Genomic DNA, 15,423 nt, shown 5'->3' with positions numbered 1-15,423 from the left:
CTTGTGCAGGGTCTATGGCTAAAAGTATTAGAGGCAAGAGGATCAACAGGATAGACAGGTATTGCTTAAAAGGTAATAAATATGGCAGCCTCCTCATCTCTCTCGCTTCAGTTGTCCATTAAACAATATCAGTTGCTTGGCTGTCCTTTTAGCCATAGACCCTCAACAAACGTGCAGATCAGGTGGTCTGACTGAAGTTTGACTAGATTAGCTGCATGCTTGTTTCAGGTGTGTGATTCAGACACCACTATCAGAAAAAAAATCAGCATGATGTCAGGCAACTGGCATTGTATAAAAGGAAGTAAGTATGGCAGCCTCCATATCCCTGTCACTTCAGGTGTCCATTAGTGTTCCAGGGTGGCCTACTGAGTGACCTTTGCAGATGCAACCTTCAAGCTCTTTGAGCAAGACAGGAAAAAAAAGCACTATATGAGGGTTCTCACTTCATCTAACACTAATCACTAATGCTTTATTTAATACTTACTATCACCTCTCCTTCCATATATATTTATTTATTGCTGTATACAAGTCTTATTACCCTATTCAGTCTTGGCCATACTCACGTCTATGCTAATCTGACACACGGAAACCTATCCTACAACCTGTGCAACGCCTAATGGGCATACATTTGCCAGTAATAATTATAATGTTAATAATGAAAATGATGGAATATGAATCAGCTTAAGATGATAATGTTGTGCAGTGATAAATTATAGTAAAAACAATAAAAATAATAATAATAAATAGCTGGGTGCTGGAGGTTTCAGTAATGGAAGCTGCAGTTAGCCGATTCACCACAAGATGGTGATCTTGCGTCTGCCAGATGGAACGCACAGATAGGAAGAAATGAACACAAAGACAGGATGTCATGTGGGCCGCGATAGAAGAAGTGATGGAACGCAGACAGGAAATGGAGAGACCTTGTTAGAAATGGCAGCAGAAGACAAGACAAGACAAGACAAATAACATTTATATTGCGCTTTTCTCCTTGCGGACTCAAAGCGCCAGAGCAGAGCAGCAGCCACTAGGGCGCGCTCTATTGGCAGTAGCAGTGTAAGGGAGACTTGCCAAAGGTCTCCTACTGAATTAGTGCTGGCTTACTGAACAGGCAGAGCCCAGAAGAGGTAATTGTCTGATTATTGTTATATAGTGAGCAGAGCAGAGGTCGGGGTGGGCATACTTTGTTACAGAGGAGGTCATAGTACACCTGTCACTATCCTGATCATCCCCCTTGCAGTAATTGCCGTACAAGAGGCTTTTATGTCACTGCTGTAACTTGTTTGCCAGTTTTCTAGTGGTCCCCTACATGTGCCACAGAATATGGCTGGCATCTCACAATTCAGTTCAGTCAGGGTCAGGACAACATGCCTAGTCAACACATACACTGGTATTTTCCCTGCATAGTCATTTTTCTCCCCAGTGTTGTCATTTCCCATTAGTAATCCCATAGATCAGTTCAGTCAGGGCCAGGACAGCATGCCCAGTCAACACACCTTCTTTCCAGTATTGTAATTTCTCCCTGTATAGCCATTTCCACACCAATATTGTTATTTCCCTCTATAATTATCACCCCCCCCCCCCACCCCTCCCAATGTGCCATAGATTATCAATGTCTTCTCACACTTCATTCACATTGACAAGCGCCAGGTCAACATACTCTCCACACATAACTGGCATTTTGCCCTGTTTAGCCATTTCTACACCAATGTTGTCATTTCTCTCTAGTATTATTTCTCTATAGTATATACACACATCCTCCACATCATATAAACATGGCTCATTTTATATTTGTTTACGTTTTCACTTTTTTATTGACAAATGATAACAAAAAGAGGTGCATGACCAAATGTAGATGCTGGTGAGAAGCAGGAAGGAATCTTGTGAGGCTGTGGGTCCCCCTCTCCTCTCTTTACCAGTAGTCCTATGCCTGTCAGTAGTAGTGGCTTGCAAGGAAGGATAGCAAATATTACCTCTCCCTGTAATCACTGTGCCTTCAGTGAATGGGAACAGAAGGGCTATGGTCTGCAGGAGCCCAGTGAAGATGATAACAACCCCTCAGTAGAGCATGTGATAGAGCGGTCTTGAGCCAGACCCCTTATCCATTTACTAAAGAGTGAAAAAAACTGTACTCTGTTTCTTACTGGTCAGGTTTTAAAGGTATTCTTTACTATTGTTTTATGGCTTTAGAGTAAAGAACTAAACTCTAAGTTTGGAGTGAGAGACTTATACAAGTGTAATCAGCTATCTATGGAGGAGGGTGACATGATGGAGACAATTAAAGAGGAAGAAGAAGAGACGTATGTGAGGAGTGATCAGCAGTCTATGGAGGATGGTGACATGATGGGGACAAATAAAGAGGAAGAAGAAGAGACGTATGTGAGGAGTGATCAGCAATCTATGGAGGTGGGTGACACGAGGAGGACAATCAAAGAGGAAGAAGAAGAGACATACATGAGGGGTAATCAGCGGTCTATGGAGGAGAGTGACTGGATAGGGACAATTAAAGTGGAAGAAGAGGAGACGTATGTAATGAGTGATCAGCAGTCTGTCGAAGAGGGTGTCATAATGGTGAAAATTAAAGAGGAAGATAATTTTACTAATATAGATTCAGGTACGTAAAAACACTGAAAAGATATTTTAAGCTGACAATGGTTACTGTACACAGTGTTAGGTGGCTGGATGGTGTAATGGTTAAGGGCTCTGCCTCTGACACAGGAGACCTGGGTTCGAATATCGGCACTGCCTGTTCAGTAAGCCAGCACCTATTCAGTAGGAGACCTTGGGCAAGACTCCCTAACATTGCTACTGCCTATAGAGCACGTTCTAGTGGCTGCAGCTCTGACGCTTTGAGTCCGCCAGGAGAAAAGCGCAATATAAATGTTCTTTGTTTGTTGTTTGAGTCTAGCCTAAGGACTCCTTGCTGAATAGGTGCAGTCTTACTGAACAGGAAGAGCCGAGATTTGAACCCAGGTCTCCTGTGTCAGAGGCAGAGCCCTTAACCCCTGTCAGCTTATTACAGACCGGTAACACTAAGTCACCTCTACTGTAACTTAGTGTTACCAGCCTGTAATGGGCTGATAGTGGTTAAAGGCTCCGCCTCTGACACAGGAGACCTGGGTTCAAATCTCGGCCCTTCCTGTTCAGTTAGCCAGCAGCTATTCAGCAAGGAGTCCTTAGGCTAGAGTCCCTAACACTGCTATTGCCTACTGGGACGCCCTAGTGGTTGCAGCTCAAGTACTTTGAGTCCGGCAGGAGAAAACGCAATATAAATGTTATTTGTCTTGTCTATGTTACACAGGAGGTGCACTGATGACATAGAGAACCATTAGCGTGGTACAGACTGTAAGCAGGAGACTTAAGCTCCAATATAGGTCAGACAGACATGAGCTATAAACAAATGTGATATTAGAACGAATAGCTTGTTTTGTGGTAAAAAGGCTACTTCTTCAGGTGTGTGTCTGGAAGGTACAGGGCTTTAGCATGGACATCTTATTACCATAAAACATATTGTCAAATGGAAATACTGAGTTTCCGCCAGGTCAGGGCGAGGTCATGAATGCCCATGGACTGGAGGGACTGGAGGAGTAGGGGATGGTCTACTGTGTCGATAGCTGCTGAAAAGGCAAGGAGGAGGAGAATGAAGTATTTATCTTCAGCTTTATCTAAGGCAAGGTCATTGACCACTTTGGTGAGAGCTGTTTTGGTTGAATGGGCAGGCCGAAATCCAGATTGCAGTGGGTCTAGTAGTGAGTTGGCATTGAGGTACTGGGTCAGGCATTTGTGAACCAGACACTTAAGGAGTTTTGACGCGAAGGGGAGGAGGGAGATCGGGCGGTAGTTGGAGGGCAGTGGGCGATCGAGAGAGGGTTTCTTGAGCAGGGGTATTACAGTGGCCTGCTTGAAGTCTAAAGGGAAGGTGCCTGTAGATAGGGAGAGGTTAAACAGGGTAGTGTGGACTGGGACCAAATCATGAAGTGAGGCTGGAGTAAATCAGAAGGGATGGGGTCAAGGGGACAGGTAGTGGTATGGGAGGTCTGCAGTAGGTGGTTGAAGGAGATGAGGGGAGGATAGGGTGGAGGAGAAGCTGGATGGGAAGGGGTGGGAGGTGAAGATTGGATATTTCCTGATGGATGGTGACAATTTTGTTGGTGAAGTGGGTGGTTAAATCTGTGGCAGAGAGGGAGGAAACGGAGGGTATGTACATACTGGTTGTGTTATCCCTGGCAGATTGGCCTTCAGCATGTTGGGGTCTCTAATATGAACAAAGAGGCACTGGCATTTGTGGGGGCTCTCATGACTTGTAATTACTCCCATAATGATACTTATAGTTATCTGTATACTTTTATGTACAGTTCAAAATAATAGCAGTGTGTTTTTAATAAAAAGGGAATAAAGCTCAAAATCCCCCTCTAATAGCTTTTATTTCCATACTCACAAATGCATTGGGAACACTCCGCATTCTATTCCAAATCAAAACATGAAGAAAAATATTTCCAATACAAGATATTGAAGAAAAGTGAATATTAGACGCTTCGAAAAAAAAAAAAAAACAGCAGTGTTTGCATTCTTCTTTATAAACTCAAACATTCACTATATAAACTGAAAATGTTTTAAGATTTTGCTTTCCTTCGAATCACTGAACTGATATTTAGTTGTATATAAGCCCTGTTTCTGAGAACCAGTGTACATCTGTGTTGCATGGAGTCACCCACCTTCTGGCCCACTGTGAGCAGGTATTCCAGCCCAGGATGGTTAGACTACAGTCCACAGTTCTTCTCTATTTCTTGGTTTTGACTCAGAAACTGCATTTTCGATGTCACCCCACAAGTTTTCTATTGCATTAACCGGTTCCGGACCGACACAGTTGAAATCTACGTCCTGCATTTTGCTGTGTGGATCTGACAAGACGTAGATTTCAACACGCATTGCATTCTGCCGATCGCACCGCTGTCTTTCTCCCTGCAGCAGATCACTCCCCCTGATGGCAGAGCTGTGTGAGCCAGTCAAAAGCCGATTTCATTGGCTCCTGACCCTGTCATCACTGTAAGCCAATCCCATTGGCTTACATTGATTGACAGCGTCAGGAGCCAGTAAGATCGGCTCCTGACCTTCTCGCACAGCTCTGCCGCCATAGCGACTGCAGAGAGATGGACCTGTGGCGGGGACAGACTGGCGGGGGCGGCGGATGATTGCGGTGATTCGTTGTCCCTTAACTACCTAACGACTGCCTCACGCCAGTGGGCATGACCGCGGTGGCTGCACCAGGACCGCCTAACGCTCTGCCTTCAGTCTCCCAGCGGTGATCGCCACTCGGGAGACTGTTAGACGCACCGTCTTTTTACTTAGTACAGCACTGCGATCTAAGGCAGCGCTGTACTGGGGACAGCCGTGTGACACAGCTGTCCCCTCCATAGGCTGGGGAGTGATCGGCTGTCAAAGGCTTAAGCCTATGACAGCTGATCACGCTGATTGGCTGGCGAGGGGAGGGAGGGAGGAGGGACAGTAAAAATTAAAAAATAGGCCTATTTATTATAAAAATAATAAAAATATTTATAAAAAAAAAACATCTGGGGAGCGATCAGAGCCTACCAACAGAGAGCTCTGTTGGTGGGGAGAAAAGGGGAGGGGGAGATCACTTGTGTGCTGAGTTGTGCGGCCCTGCAGCTTGGCCTTAAAGCTGCAGTGGCCTATTAAGCAAAAAATTGCCTGGTCTTTAGGGGGGTTTAGCACTGTAGTCCTCAAGTGGTTAAGGACCAGCAGTCTCTAGTCCTTAAGGGGACATAGACTGCTGGTACAGAAGTGGTTAAGGTCTGGGGATTGGGCTGGCCACTCCATAACCAGGGGCGGACTGACAACTCATGGGGCCCCCGGGCAATAGGAGATTATGGGGCCCCCATACCAGTGTTTCCCACCTTTCACGTTATATTTTTACAGACTAAGATATAATAATTTACTGTCAACAGTAAATATGTTATATTGTGATATTTTATACTGACAAAAACCCCTGCACCACGCTATGCGCGGCACGCCAAAATGGGTGTGGTTACGCAACAGAATGTGGGCGTGGTCATGGGTGGGGCAAAATATACATGACCTTAGCAGTGGTGTAAAAGGTCTGCCGGGGAAGTTTGAACTCTGCCATAGTGTTTCCCCTCAAAATACATGTAATCTGACAGCATTTCACCAAAAATCCATGCAATTTAGCAGAGGTTCCTCCAAAATACAGATAATATTGCAGTCGTTCCCCCAAAATAGACGTTATCTGGCAGCAGCGGTTCCCCCAAATACACATAATTTGGCAGCGGCCTCCCAAAATATGCGTAATCTGGCAGCGGATCACCAAAAATACATGTAGCAGCAGTGGTTCCCCCAAAATACACAGAATCTGGAAGCAGCAGTTCCCCCATTATACACAATCTGGCAGCGGTTCCCCAAAAATACACATAATCTGCCAGCTGTTTCTCAAAATACACTTAATCTGGCAGCAGCAGTTCCCCAAAAATAGTTAATCTGGCAGCAGTTTCCCCAAAATAGGTGCCCCCAGTATAGGTAACCAGGTCAAAAGGTTTACCCAGTGGAAGTAACCAGGTCTATAGGTTTTCCCAGTGCAGGTATCCAGGTCTATAGGTGTCCCCAGTATAAGTAGCCTAGTCTACAGGTGTCCCCATAATAGATAACCAGGTCTATAGATGTCCCCATTTAAGATAGCCAGGTCTATAGATGTCCCCGGTTAAGATAGCCAGGTCTATAGGTGTCCCCAGTATAGGTAGCCAGGTCTACAGGTGTCTCCAGAATAGGTAGCCAGGCCTATAGGTGTCCCCAGTACAGATAGCCAGGTCTATAGGTGTCCCCAGTACAGATAGCCAGGTCTATAGGTGTCCCCAGTACAGATAGCCAGGTCTATAGGTGTCCCCAGTACAGATAGCCAGGTGTATTGATGTCTCCTGTATAGATAGCCAGGTCTTTAGGTGTCCCCAGTATATGTAGCCAGGTGTATAGGTGTCCCCAGTATATACAGCCAGGTGTATAGGTGCCCCCAGTATATGTAGCTAGGTCTATAAGTGCCCCCATTATATGTAGTCAGGTGTATAAGTGCCCCCAGTATATGCAGCCAGGTGTATAGGTCTCCCCAGTATATGCAGCCAGGTGTATAGGTGTCCCCAGTATAGCCAGGTCTATAGGTGCCCCCAGTATATGTAGCTAGGTCTATAAGTGCCCCCAGTATATGTAGTCAGGTGTATAGGTCTCCCCAGTATATGCAGCCAGGTGTATAGGTGTCCCCAGTATATGCAGCCAGGTGTATAGGTGTCCCCAGTATATGCAGCCAGGTGTATAGGTGTCCCCAGTATAGCCAGGTCTATAGGTGCCTTCAGTATATGTAGCTAGGTCTATAAGTGCCCCCAGTATATGCAGCCAGGTGTATATGTGTCCCCAGTATAGCCAGGTCTATAGGTGCCCCCAGTATATGTAGCTAGGTCTATAAGTGCCCCCAGTATATGCAGCCAGGTGTATATGTGTCCCCAGTATAGCCAGGTCTATAGGTGCCCCCAGTATATGTAGCTAGGTCTATAAGTGCCCCCAGTATATGTAGTCAGGTGTATAAGTGCCCCCAGTATATGCAGCCAGGTGTATAGATCTCCCCAGTATATGCAGCCAGGTGTATAGGTCTTCCCAGTATAGCCAGGTCTATAGGTGCCCTCAGTATATGTAGCTAGGTCTATAAGTGCCCCCAGTATATACAGCCAGGCTTGAAGGTGTCTTCAGGAGGGGAGACAGCCAGTGAAGGAGGGCAATTTGCATAGCAGCGGAGAAGGGGGGAAGTTCCCCCCCCCCCTTCCCTCACTTGGGGCCCCCCTTCCTGACTCTCCCCTCCTGAATCTGTAAAGTGTCGCACAGCGCGTAGCGGCTGACAACGGGCGGACACTTACCGCTGTACAGCCACCAGAGGGAGCGCTGATCTGTGTGCCGCTAGTCTGGGCTTGAGAAGCCCAGACTAGTGGCACACAGATCAGCACTCCCTTCGGTGGCTGTACAGCGGTAAGTCTCCGCCCGCTGTCAGCCGCTGCTCGCTGTGCGAGTCCAACACTTTACAGATTCTGGAGGGGAGAGCCAGGAAGGGGGGCCCCAAGGTGAGGGAAGGGGGGGGAAACGTCCCCCCTTCTCTGCTGCTATGCCCATCGCCCTCCTTCACTGGCTGTCTCCCCTCCTGCTCAGGGTTCTCTAGCGGGCGACGAGCCCCCCTGACCCGAGTGCCCTAATGGTCAGTTCGCCCCTGTCCATAACATCAATCTTGTTGGCCTAGAACCAAGATGGTTGGATGTTAACTGGTGTGTGGGGCTGTTGTCTTGTTGGAACACCCATTTCAAGGGTTTATCCTCTTCAGCATAAGGCAGCATGACCTCATCAAGTATTCTGATATATTCAAACTGATCCATGATCCCTGGTATGCAATTAATAGGCCCAACACCATAGTATGAGAAACGTCCTCATATCATGATGCTTGCACCACCATGCTTCACTGTCATCACAATGTACTGTGGCTTGAATTCTGCTTGAATTAATTCAGCATTTCAGAAATGCTCCCCCAGCTTACCATGTAATATGTGTAAAGCCCATTCACAATGGTGCATCGCGATGTAATGCGATGGTAGTTTTGTAACTTAGCTTACCGCACTGCAATGCACCACCTATGTGACGTTCACAGTGCTGCAGGTGCATTGCAGTATAATGGCGCCTGGTATGGTACCGTACCGCATGCAGCACATTACCACTAAACACACACTAACAGGAGAAGTTAAGCATACTTTTCAATGACTGTGTGCTTCACCATATGTAACGAAAACGCTGCCATAAGGTGTTGTACAACGTTTTCATTTTATTGCGTTTTGTTCCTGTTATACAGAGAATGCAATGCAACATCTCATTGGGAATGTGACCTTGCTGACAACTGTGCTTTTGTTGAGACTGGGAAGGTATGCAGACCAGTTGGGGGATGGGGGGTGGAATCTGAAGTCTTTTTTTTTCTTTTTTCTTATTGCTGTCCCTCCCCTCTGAAGTGATGATGTTTCTCTATTTGCAGCGCAGAGTCCTGGCATCAGGAACCTCTCAGAGACTCGTCTCTCTGTTTCCGCAGACTGTACAACGGCGAATGATGTCATCACGCAAGATTCTCCCACAGAAATCTCTACTACCACAAATATTCCACCCGACTTTCCCAGTCCCTCTAACCCCGGGGGGCCTCATGCGGGAGCCAATCAGAAGAAGGGATTTTATTGTGCTCAGTGTGGGAAATGGTTCAAAACAAACTCATACTTTATCAATCATAGTAGAACTCACACTGGTGAGAAGCCGTATTCATGTACTGAGTGTGGGAAATGTTTTGTACAGAAATCACAGCTTGTTGTACATGAGAGAACTCACACTGGTGAGAAGCCATATTGCTGTGCTGAGTGTGGGAAATGTTTTGTGCAGAAATCACAGCTGGTTGTACATGAGAAATCTCACACCGGTGAGAATTTATATTCATGTGCTGAGTGTGGGAAAGGTTTTGCATGGATATCACAGCTTGCTATACATGAGAGAACTCACACTGGTGAGAAGCCATTTTCCTGTGCCGAGTGTGGGAAATCTTTTGCCCGAAAACATCAATTTCTCAGACATGAAAGAATTCATAGCGGTGAGAAGCCATATTTTTGTTCTGAGTGTGGGAAAAGGTTTATGCATAAAGATCACTTGGTTCTGCACAAGAGACAGCACTCAGGTGAAATGCCGTATTCCTGTTCTGAGTGTGGGAAACGCTTCTTACGCAAATCACAGCTTAATGAACACAAACGAACCCACACAGGTGAGAAGCCTTTTTCATGTTTTGAGTGTGGGAAATGTTTTAGAAGTAGATCAAACCTTGCTCAACATGAAAGATCTCACACCAGTGAAAAGACAATTTCTTGTACACAGTGCGGGAAAAGTTATGCACAGAAATCAAACTTTTTAAGACACTTGAAATATCACACAGGGAATAAGCCATATTCCTGTTCTGAGTGTGGGAAATGTTTTGTAGAGAAATCGAATCTTATTGAACACAAAAGGACCCACACTGGTGAGAAGCCATTTTCATGTTTTCAGTGCGGGAAATCATTTGTGAAGAAGTCAAATCTCATTGCACATGAGAGAACACACACTGGTGAGAAACCGTATTCTTGTACTGAGTGTGGGAAATGCTTTGCACAGAAAACAGATCTTGTCATACACAAGAGAACTCACACCGGTGAGAAGCCATATTCTTGTACTGAGTGTGAGAAATGTTTTGTGCGAAAATCACAGCTTAGTGTTCATATGAGATCTCACACCTGTAAGACGCCATTATCCTGTGCTGAGTGAGGGAAATGGTTTGCTCCCAATTTTTGCTCCACTGTACTGCCTTAGAATTTGCTAATTCTATGAAGTCAGAGTCTCAGGCCTTGAAATGGCCTGTATATGAAGATTGTTGTCTCAAAAATCTCTTTATTTAAACATATAAGTAAAACAGCTAACAGCAACTATCAGAAATGATCAACAGCAGAAATTAACTAGCCAGACTCGGAGAGTGGGCAACAGCATATTGGCAAATAAGTGAACAGATTTATAAATAACACATATGGATTTTTGACAGACATACAGTGGGATGCGAAAGTTTGGGCAACGTTTTTAATCGTCATGATTTTCCTGTATAAATCGTTGGGTATTAAGATAAAAAAAAAATGTCAGTTAAATATATCATATAGGAGAGACACACAGTGATATTTGAGAAGTGAAATGAAGTTTATTGGATTTACAGAAAGTGTGCAATAATTGTTTAAGCAAAATTAGGCAGGTGCATAAAAAGAAATCAAATCAAAATTTAGTAGATCCTCCTTTTGCAGAAATTACAACCTCTAAACGCTTCCTGTAGGTTCCAATGAGAGTCTGGATTCTGGTTGAAGGTATTTTGGACTATTCCTCCTTACAAAACATCTCTAGTTCATTCAGGTTTGATGGCTTCCGACTCCGAGCATGGACAGCTCTCTTTAACGCACACCACAGATTTTCAATTATATTCAGGTCTGGAGACTGAGATGCCCATTCCAGAACATTGTGCTTGTTCCTCTGCATGAATGCATTAGTGGATTTTGAATAGTGTTAAGGGTCGTTGTCTTGTTAAAAGATCCGGCGCAGCTTCAACTTTGTCACTGATTCCTGTACATTGGTCTCCAGAATCTGCTGATGCTGAGTAAAATCCATGCGTCCCTCAACTTTGGCAATATTCCCAGTCCCTGCACTGGCCACATAACCCCACATCATTATGGAACCACCACCATATTTTACTGTAAGTAGCAGGTGTTTTTCTTGGAATGCTGTGTTCTTTTTCCTCTATGCATAACGCCCAAATAACTCCATTTTAGTTTCATCATTCCACAGCACCTTATTCCAAAATAAACCACGCTTGTCCAAATGTGCTTTAAAGCGGTATCGTCACCATGAAAATAAAATTTCAACAGCAACTGGTCTGAGTGTATTAAGTGATAAAGATGCTAATTCTGCATTCAAAACTTGCACAACTTATTCTGCTGTTATGGTTTGGAGTTATCACATACTTTAGGAGCACTGGCCCTAGTGCCAAACAGTGGAATGCTGGGAGTTCTTTTTATCTACATTATATTCCTCCTCTTCCATTTATTTCCCTGCCTAGCTGCTTATCAGGAACACCCTCTGATCACTTGTGTTTACAAGCAAGGCTGAGGTGACTCAGTGATTTGATGTGTAAATAAAAAAAAAGACTCTGGGAGGAGGGCAGCTAATGAATACACAATGAGCAAGAGAAAGGAGGGGGGAAAACTAGTCAGGGAGGATATGATGTCAGCATTAGCTTGGCAAGATGACCACTGCCGATAATAGGATTTTCTGCTTTTCCTTTATAAAATTCACAGGAATCATTACGTGGATAGCACAATACATCTGTTATGTAAGTAGAAGTAGTATTTATCTACTTATATATGTGTTTTTTATTACTAGGTTAGCATGGGTGTCGCTTGTTCTTTAGCATACCTCAAGCAGCTCTGTTTATGCTGTGGGTGGAGAAAAGGCTTCCTCTTCATCACTCTCGCATACAGCATCTCCTTGTGTAAAGTGTGCCAAATGGTTGAACGGTGCACAGTGACTCCATCTGCAGCAAGATGAGGTTGAAGGTCTTTGGTGCTGGTCTGTGGGTTGACTCTCTTCTCACCATTCATCGCTTCTGTTTATCCGAGATTTTTCTTGGTCTGCCACTTCAAGCCTTAACTTGAACTGAGCCCCTGTGGTCTTCCATTTCCTCAATATGTTCCTAACTGTGTAAACAGACAGCTGAAATCTCTGAGACAGCTTTCTGTATCCTTCCCTTAAACCATGATGGTGAACAACCTTTGTCTTCAGGTCATTTGAGAGTTGTTTTGAGACCCTAATGTTGCTACTCTTCAGAGAAAATTAAAAGAGGAGGGACACTTACAATTTACCTCCTTAAATACTCTTTCTCATAATTGGATTCACCTGTGTATGTAGGTCAGGGGTCACTGAGCTTACCAAGCCAATTTGAGTTCCAATAATTAGTTCTAAAGGTTTTGGAATCAATAAAATGACAACAGTGCCCAAATGTATGCACCTGCCTAATTTTATTTAAACAATTATTGTGCACTTTCTGTAAATCCAATAAACTTAATTTCACATCTCAAATATCACTGTATGTGTCTCCTATATGATATATTTAACTCACATTTTTTGTAGCAACCAACAATTTATACAGGAAAATCATGACGATTAACAAGGTTGGCCAAACTTTTGCATCCTACTGTAGTACATGTATAACTGGTAAAATTGCTCTGACACCACAACCCTGAATTAAAGCAGAACTGAATACTACTAAAAATAAGTGTTTGACTTACCTGGGGCTTCTGCGAGCCCCTTGCAGCCTTCCTGTCCCGCGCCGGTCCTCCACAATCCTCTGTTCTCCCGCCGCCAGCTAGCTTCATTACCGTCAATCCGGCAACTGCGCCTGGGTGCCCCAGGCCACTCGTATCTTTCTTTGCATTCCCGCCTGGAATAGCGTCCTGCGCTATTAGCAGGAAGGCTGCAAGGGGCTGGCAGAAGCCCCAGGTAAGTGAAACACTTTGTTTTTTGTAGTATTTTATTTAAATACTAAGGATTGTGTCATTATGTCCCTGTTATGATATACAGGGATTCCATGTTTTGTGAAAAAACAGTCCACGGCCTTTCATTTTTGCTAGAATTTTTTCAAACATCATTACAGAGTTTACTTTTTGTGTGACAGCTGAAAGTGACAAGGCAGAAATTCTCCAGCTGGTACCTATGTGAATTTTTTGTAGCGGTAGAGATGTTGCATGAGCCTATGGCTCAGATGGTTGGTTCTCAAGGGCTTATGGCCCAGGACCCTAGGGTCTTTAAAAAATGGCCGCTGGAGAACTACTGAGATCAAGTGGGCAACCTGTCCCTTGAGAGACAAGACCTGAGGGCAGAACCACCAAATATGGACCAGGGAGCCAGTGGAGTTACAATTACGGAAGCATAGGGTGGAGTTTAGGTTTTACAATGGATGCAGCCGATGAGGAGTGAGGTAAGTATGATGCTGGAGGCAAAGGGAAACCTTGATAGTTGAACTATGGAGGTTTCCCTTAGGTAATGTCTCCAAGAAATACCCTATTCCTTGTCTGTCATGGTGTAGGATGATGTACTTTTAATCAATGATATAATCATGCCTCATCTAATTACCAGTGATATTGTATGTACATGTTATTACATACTGTATATAGTATAGTGCCCATTGCCAGCATGGGAAGAGTTAACATTCTTTTACTTCAGCCATTTCTGTGACTACTGACCATTTCCTTATATGGAACATTCTTTTAAGTATATGTAATATACCTTGCTGAGCAGATGACCATAGCCTTATAAGGCTCTATGGCCTGAAGTGAAGACTACTTAGGATTGGTTGGGACTATGTCTTTGTCTAAAATGGGTATAAAAGGTGCCAACACCCTATTATCTGTGGCCTTGCAACGGGATTGCTGTTGCCAGCAGCATTGCCCGGGTCCCCGTACCTGAGATGCCTATTAGGACATATGGGGCCCTTCAGGACTATGTGTGAACTTATCTGATCGAGCTGAAAGACATCTGGACATTTGACCATCATTCTGTACTTAAGTATCTATTCATTAAATGTGATCTTTTACACATAAGAGCTGTCTGTGAGTTATTTTTATATGCTCTGAATCTGAACCTACAATAAATAAAAGTGCCTGGGTGACAAATAGGTGCTTTGTTTACAGGTTTTGTGTAATTCACAAAGGGAGATACATTTGTGTAATTCACAAAGGGAGATAAATGGGAGTTTACCATCTCCTGGGTGGCAATCATGGATGGAATATAGAACAGAGATCAAACCTTTTTTTTAAGGGGCCGGAGGTACAAGTTATCTGGAAGGTGGACTGTTGGACCTCAGAGCCTGGTTTACTAACAGACCTCAAATAGTGAAAGATCTGAACAGCTCGAAACAGTTCAGAGGTGGGGAGCCTAAGATAATTACCATTTGCATATTAGGAATTTTACTTTTGATAAGTAACTGTACATGGTTTATTGCAAGCTTACGGAAGGTTAAGTCTTCTTCAGGTATTGTTGTCAGATTGAGCCTACAGACTCGTATAAAAGTGTCATAAAAAGTATGCACTTTTGTATGGTTCTGATACAGTTCTGCATAATGGCTGAAGAAGAAATGTAACGTTTCGAAAGCATGCATTAAACCATCTACCGGCATCACCGGAATCAACCTTTTTTAGTTTGATATCTGCTTTTCGGCTCCTCAACTAACAACGGACCACACTTCACTTGCTTTACCATTGATGGACATAGACTCTTTTGTGACCAGACCACTTATTCAACACTGATGGACCAACCGGTCCAATCCTGGGGGGAAATCAGAAGTTGATATAGAGGGGAACAGGCTGAATGAAAATAATACTAAAATCTTGTTTTATGCCATACAATCAAAGTATGGTAGGTTGTGGAGGGCAAAGGTTGTAGAGTCTTAGGGCCTGTTTCCACTACACGTGGATTTTGGATGCAGAAAACTGACTCCAATGAATGCCTATGGGCCTGTTTCCACCAAACGCGATTTTTTCTGATGCAGATTTTCCCATAGGCATTCATTGGAGTCAGTTTTTCTGCATCCAATCTGCTTGTAGTGGAAACAGGCCCTTAGGGTCTGTTTCCACTACACACGGATTCTGGATGCAGAAAACTGACTCCAATGAATGCCTATGAGCCTGTTTCCACTGAACCCAATTTGCAGATTTCTGCATGATGCACTGTTTCCCATAGCCACACCCAGAAATCTGGATGCAGAAAAACTGATGCAGAACT

The 15,423-nt window shown here is 44.2% G+C and overlaps 1 protein-coding gene across 1 annotated transcript in view; it reads left to right on the top strand.

The window, feature by feature from the left end:
• The first annotated feature begins 907 nt into the window (after window positions 1-907).
• LOC137537125 (zinc finger protein 208-like) overlaps window positions 908-15,423 on the top strand; it is a 98,341-nt gene continuing 83,825 nt past the window's right edge. Inside the window, exons 1-2 of the mRNA XM_068259257.1 lie at window positions 908-1,124; window positions 2,188-2,611. Of these exons, the coding sequence (XP_068115358.1) occupies window positions 2,248-2,611 (364 nt within the window). The 5' untranslated portion in view covers window positions 908-1,124; window positions 2,188-2,247. The remainder of the gene's footprint in view (window positions 1,125-2,187; window positions 2,612-15,423) is intronic.

Source organism: Hyperolius riggenbachi, chromosome 10 (assembly GCF_040937935.1).
Source record: "Hyperolius riggenbachi isolate aHypRig1 chromosome 10, aHypRig1.pri, whole genome shotgun sequence".
Classification (NCBI taxonomy): domain Eukaryota; kingdom Metazoa; phylum Chordata; class Amphibia; order Anura; family Hyperoliidae; genus Hyperolius; species Hyperolius riggenbachi.
The sequence above is the reverse complement of the archived record's forward strand: the minus strand, read 5'-3'. Positions and strand labels throughout refer to the sequence as shown.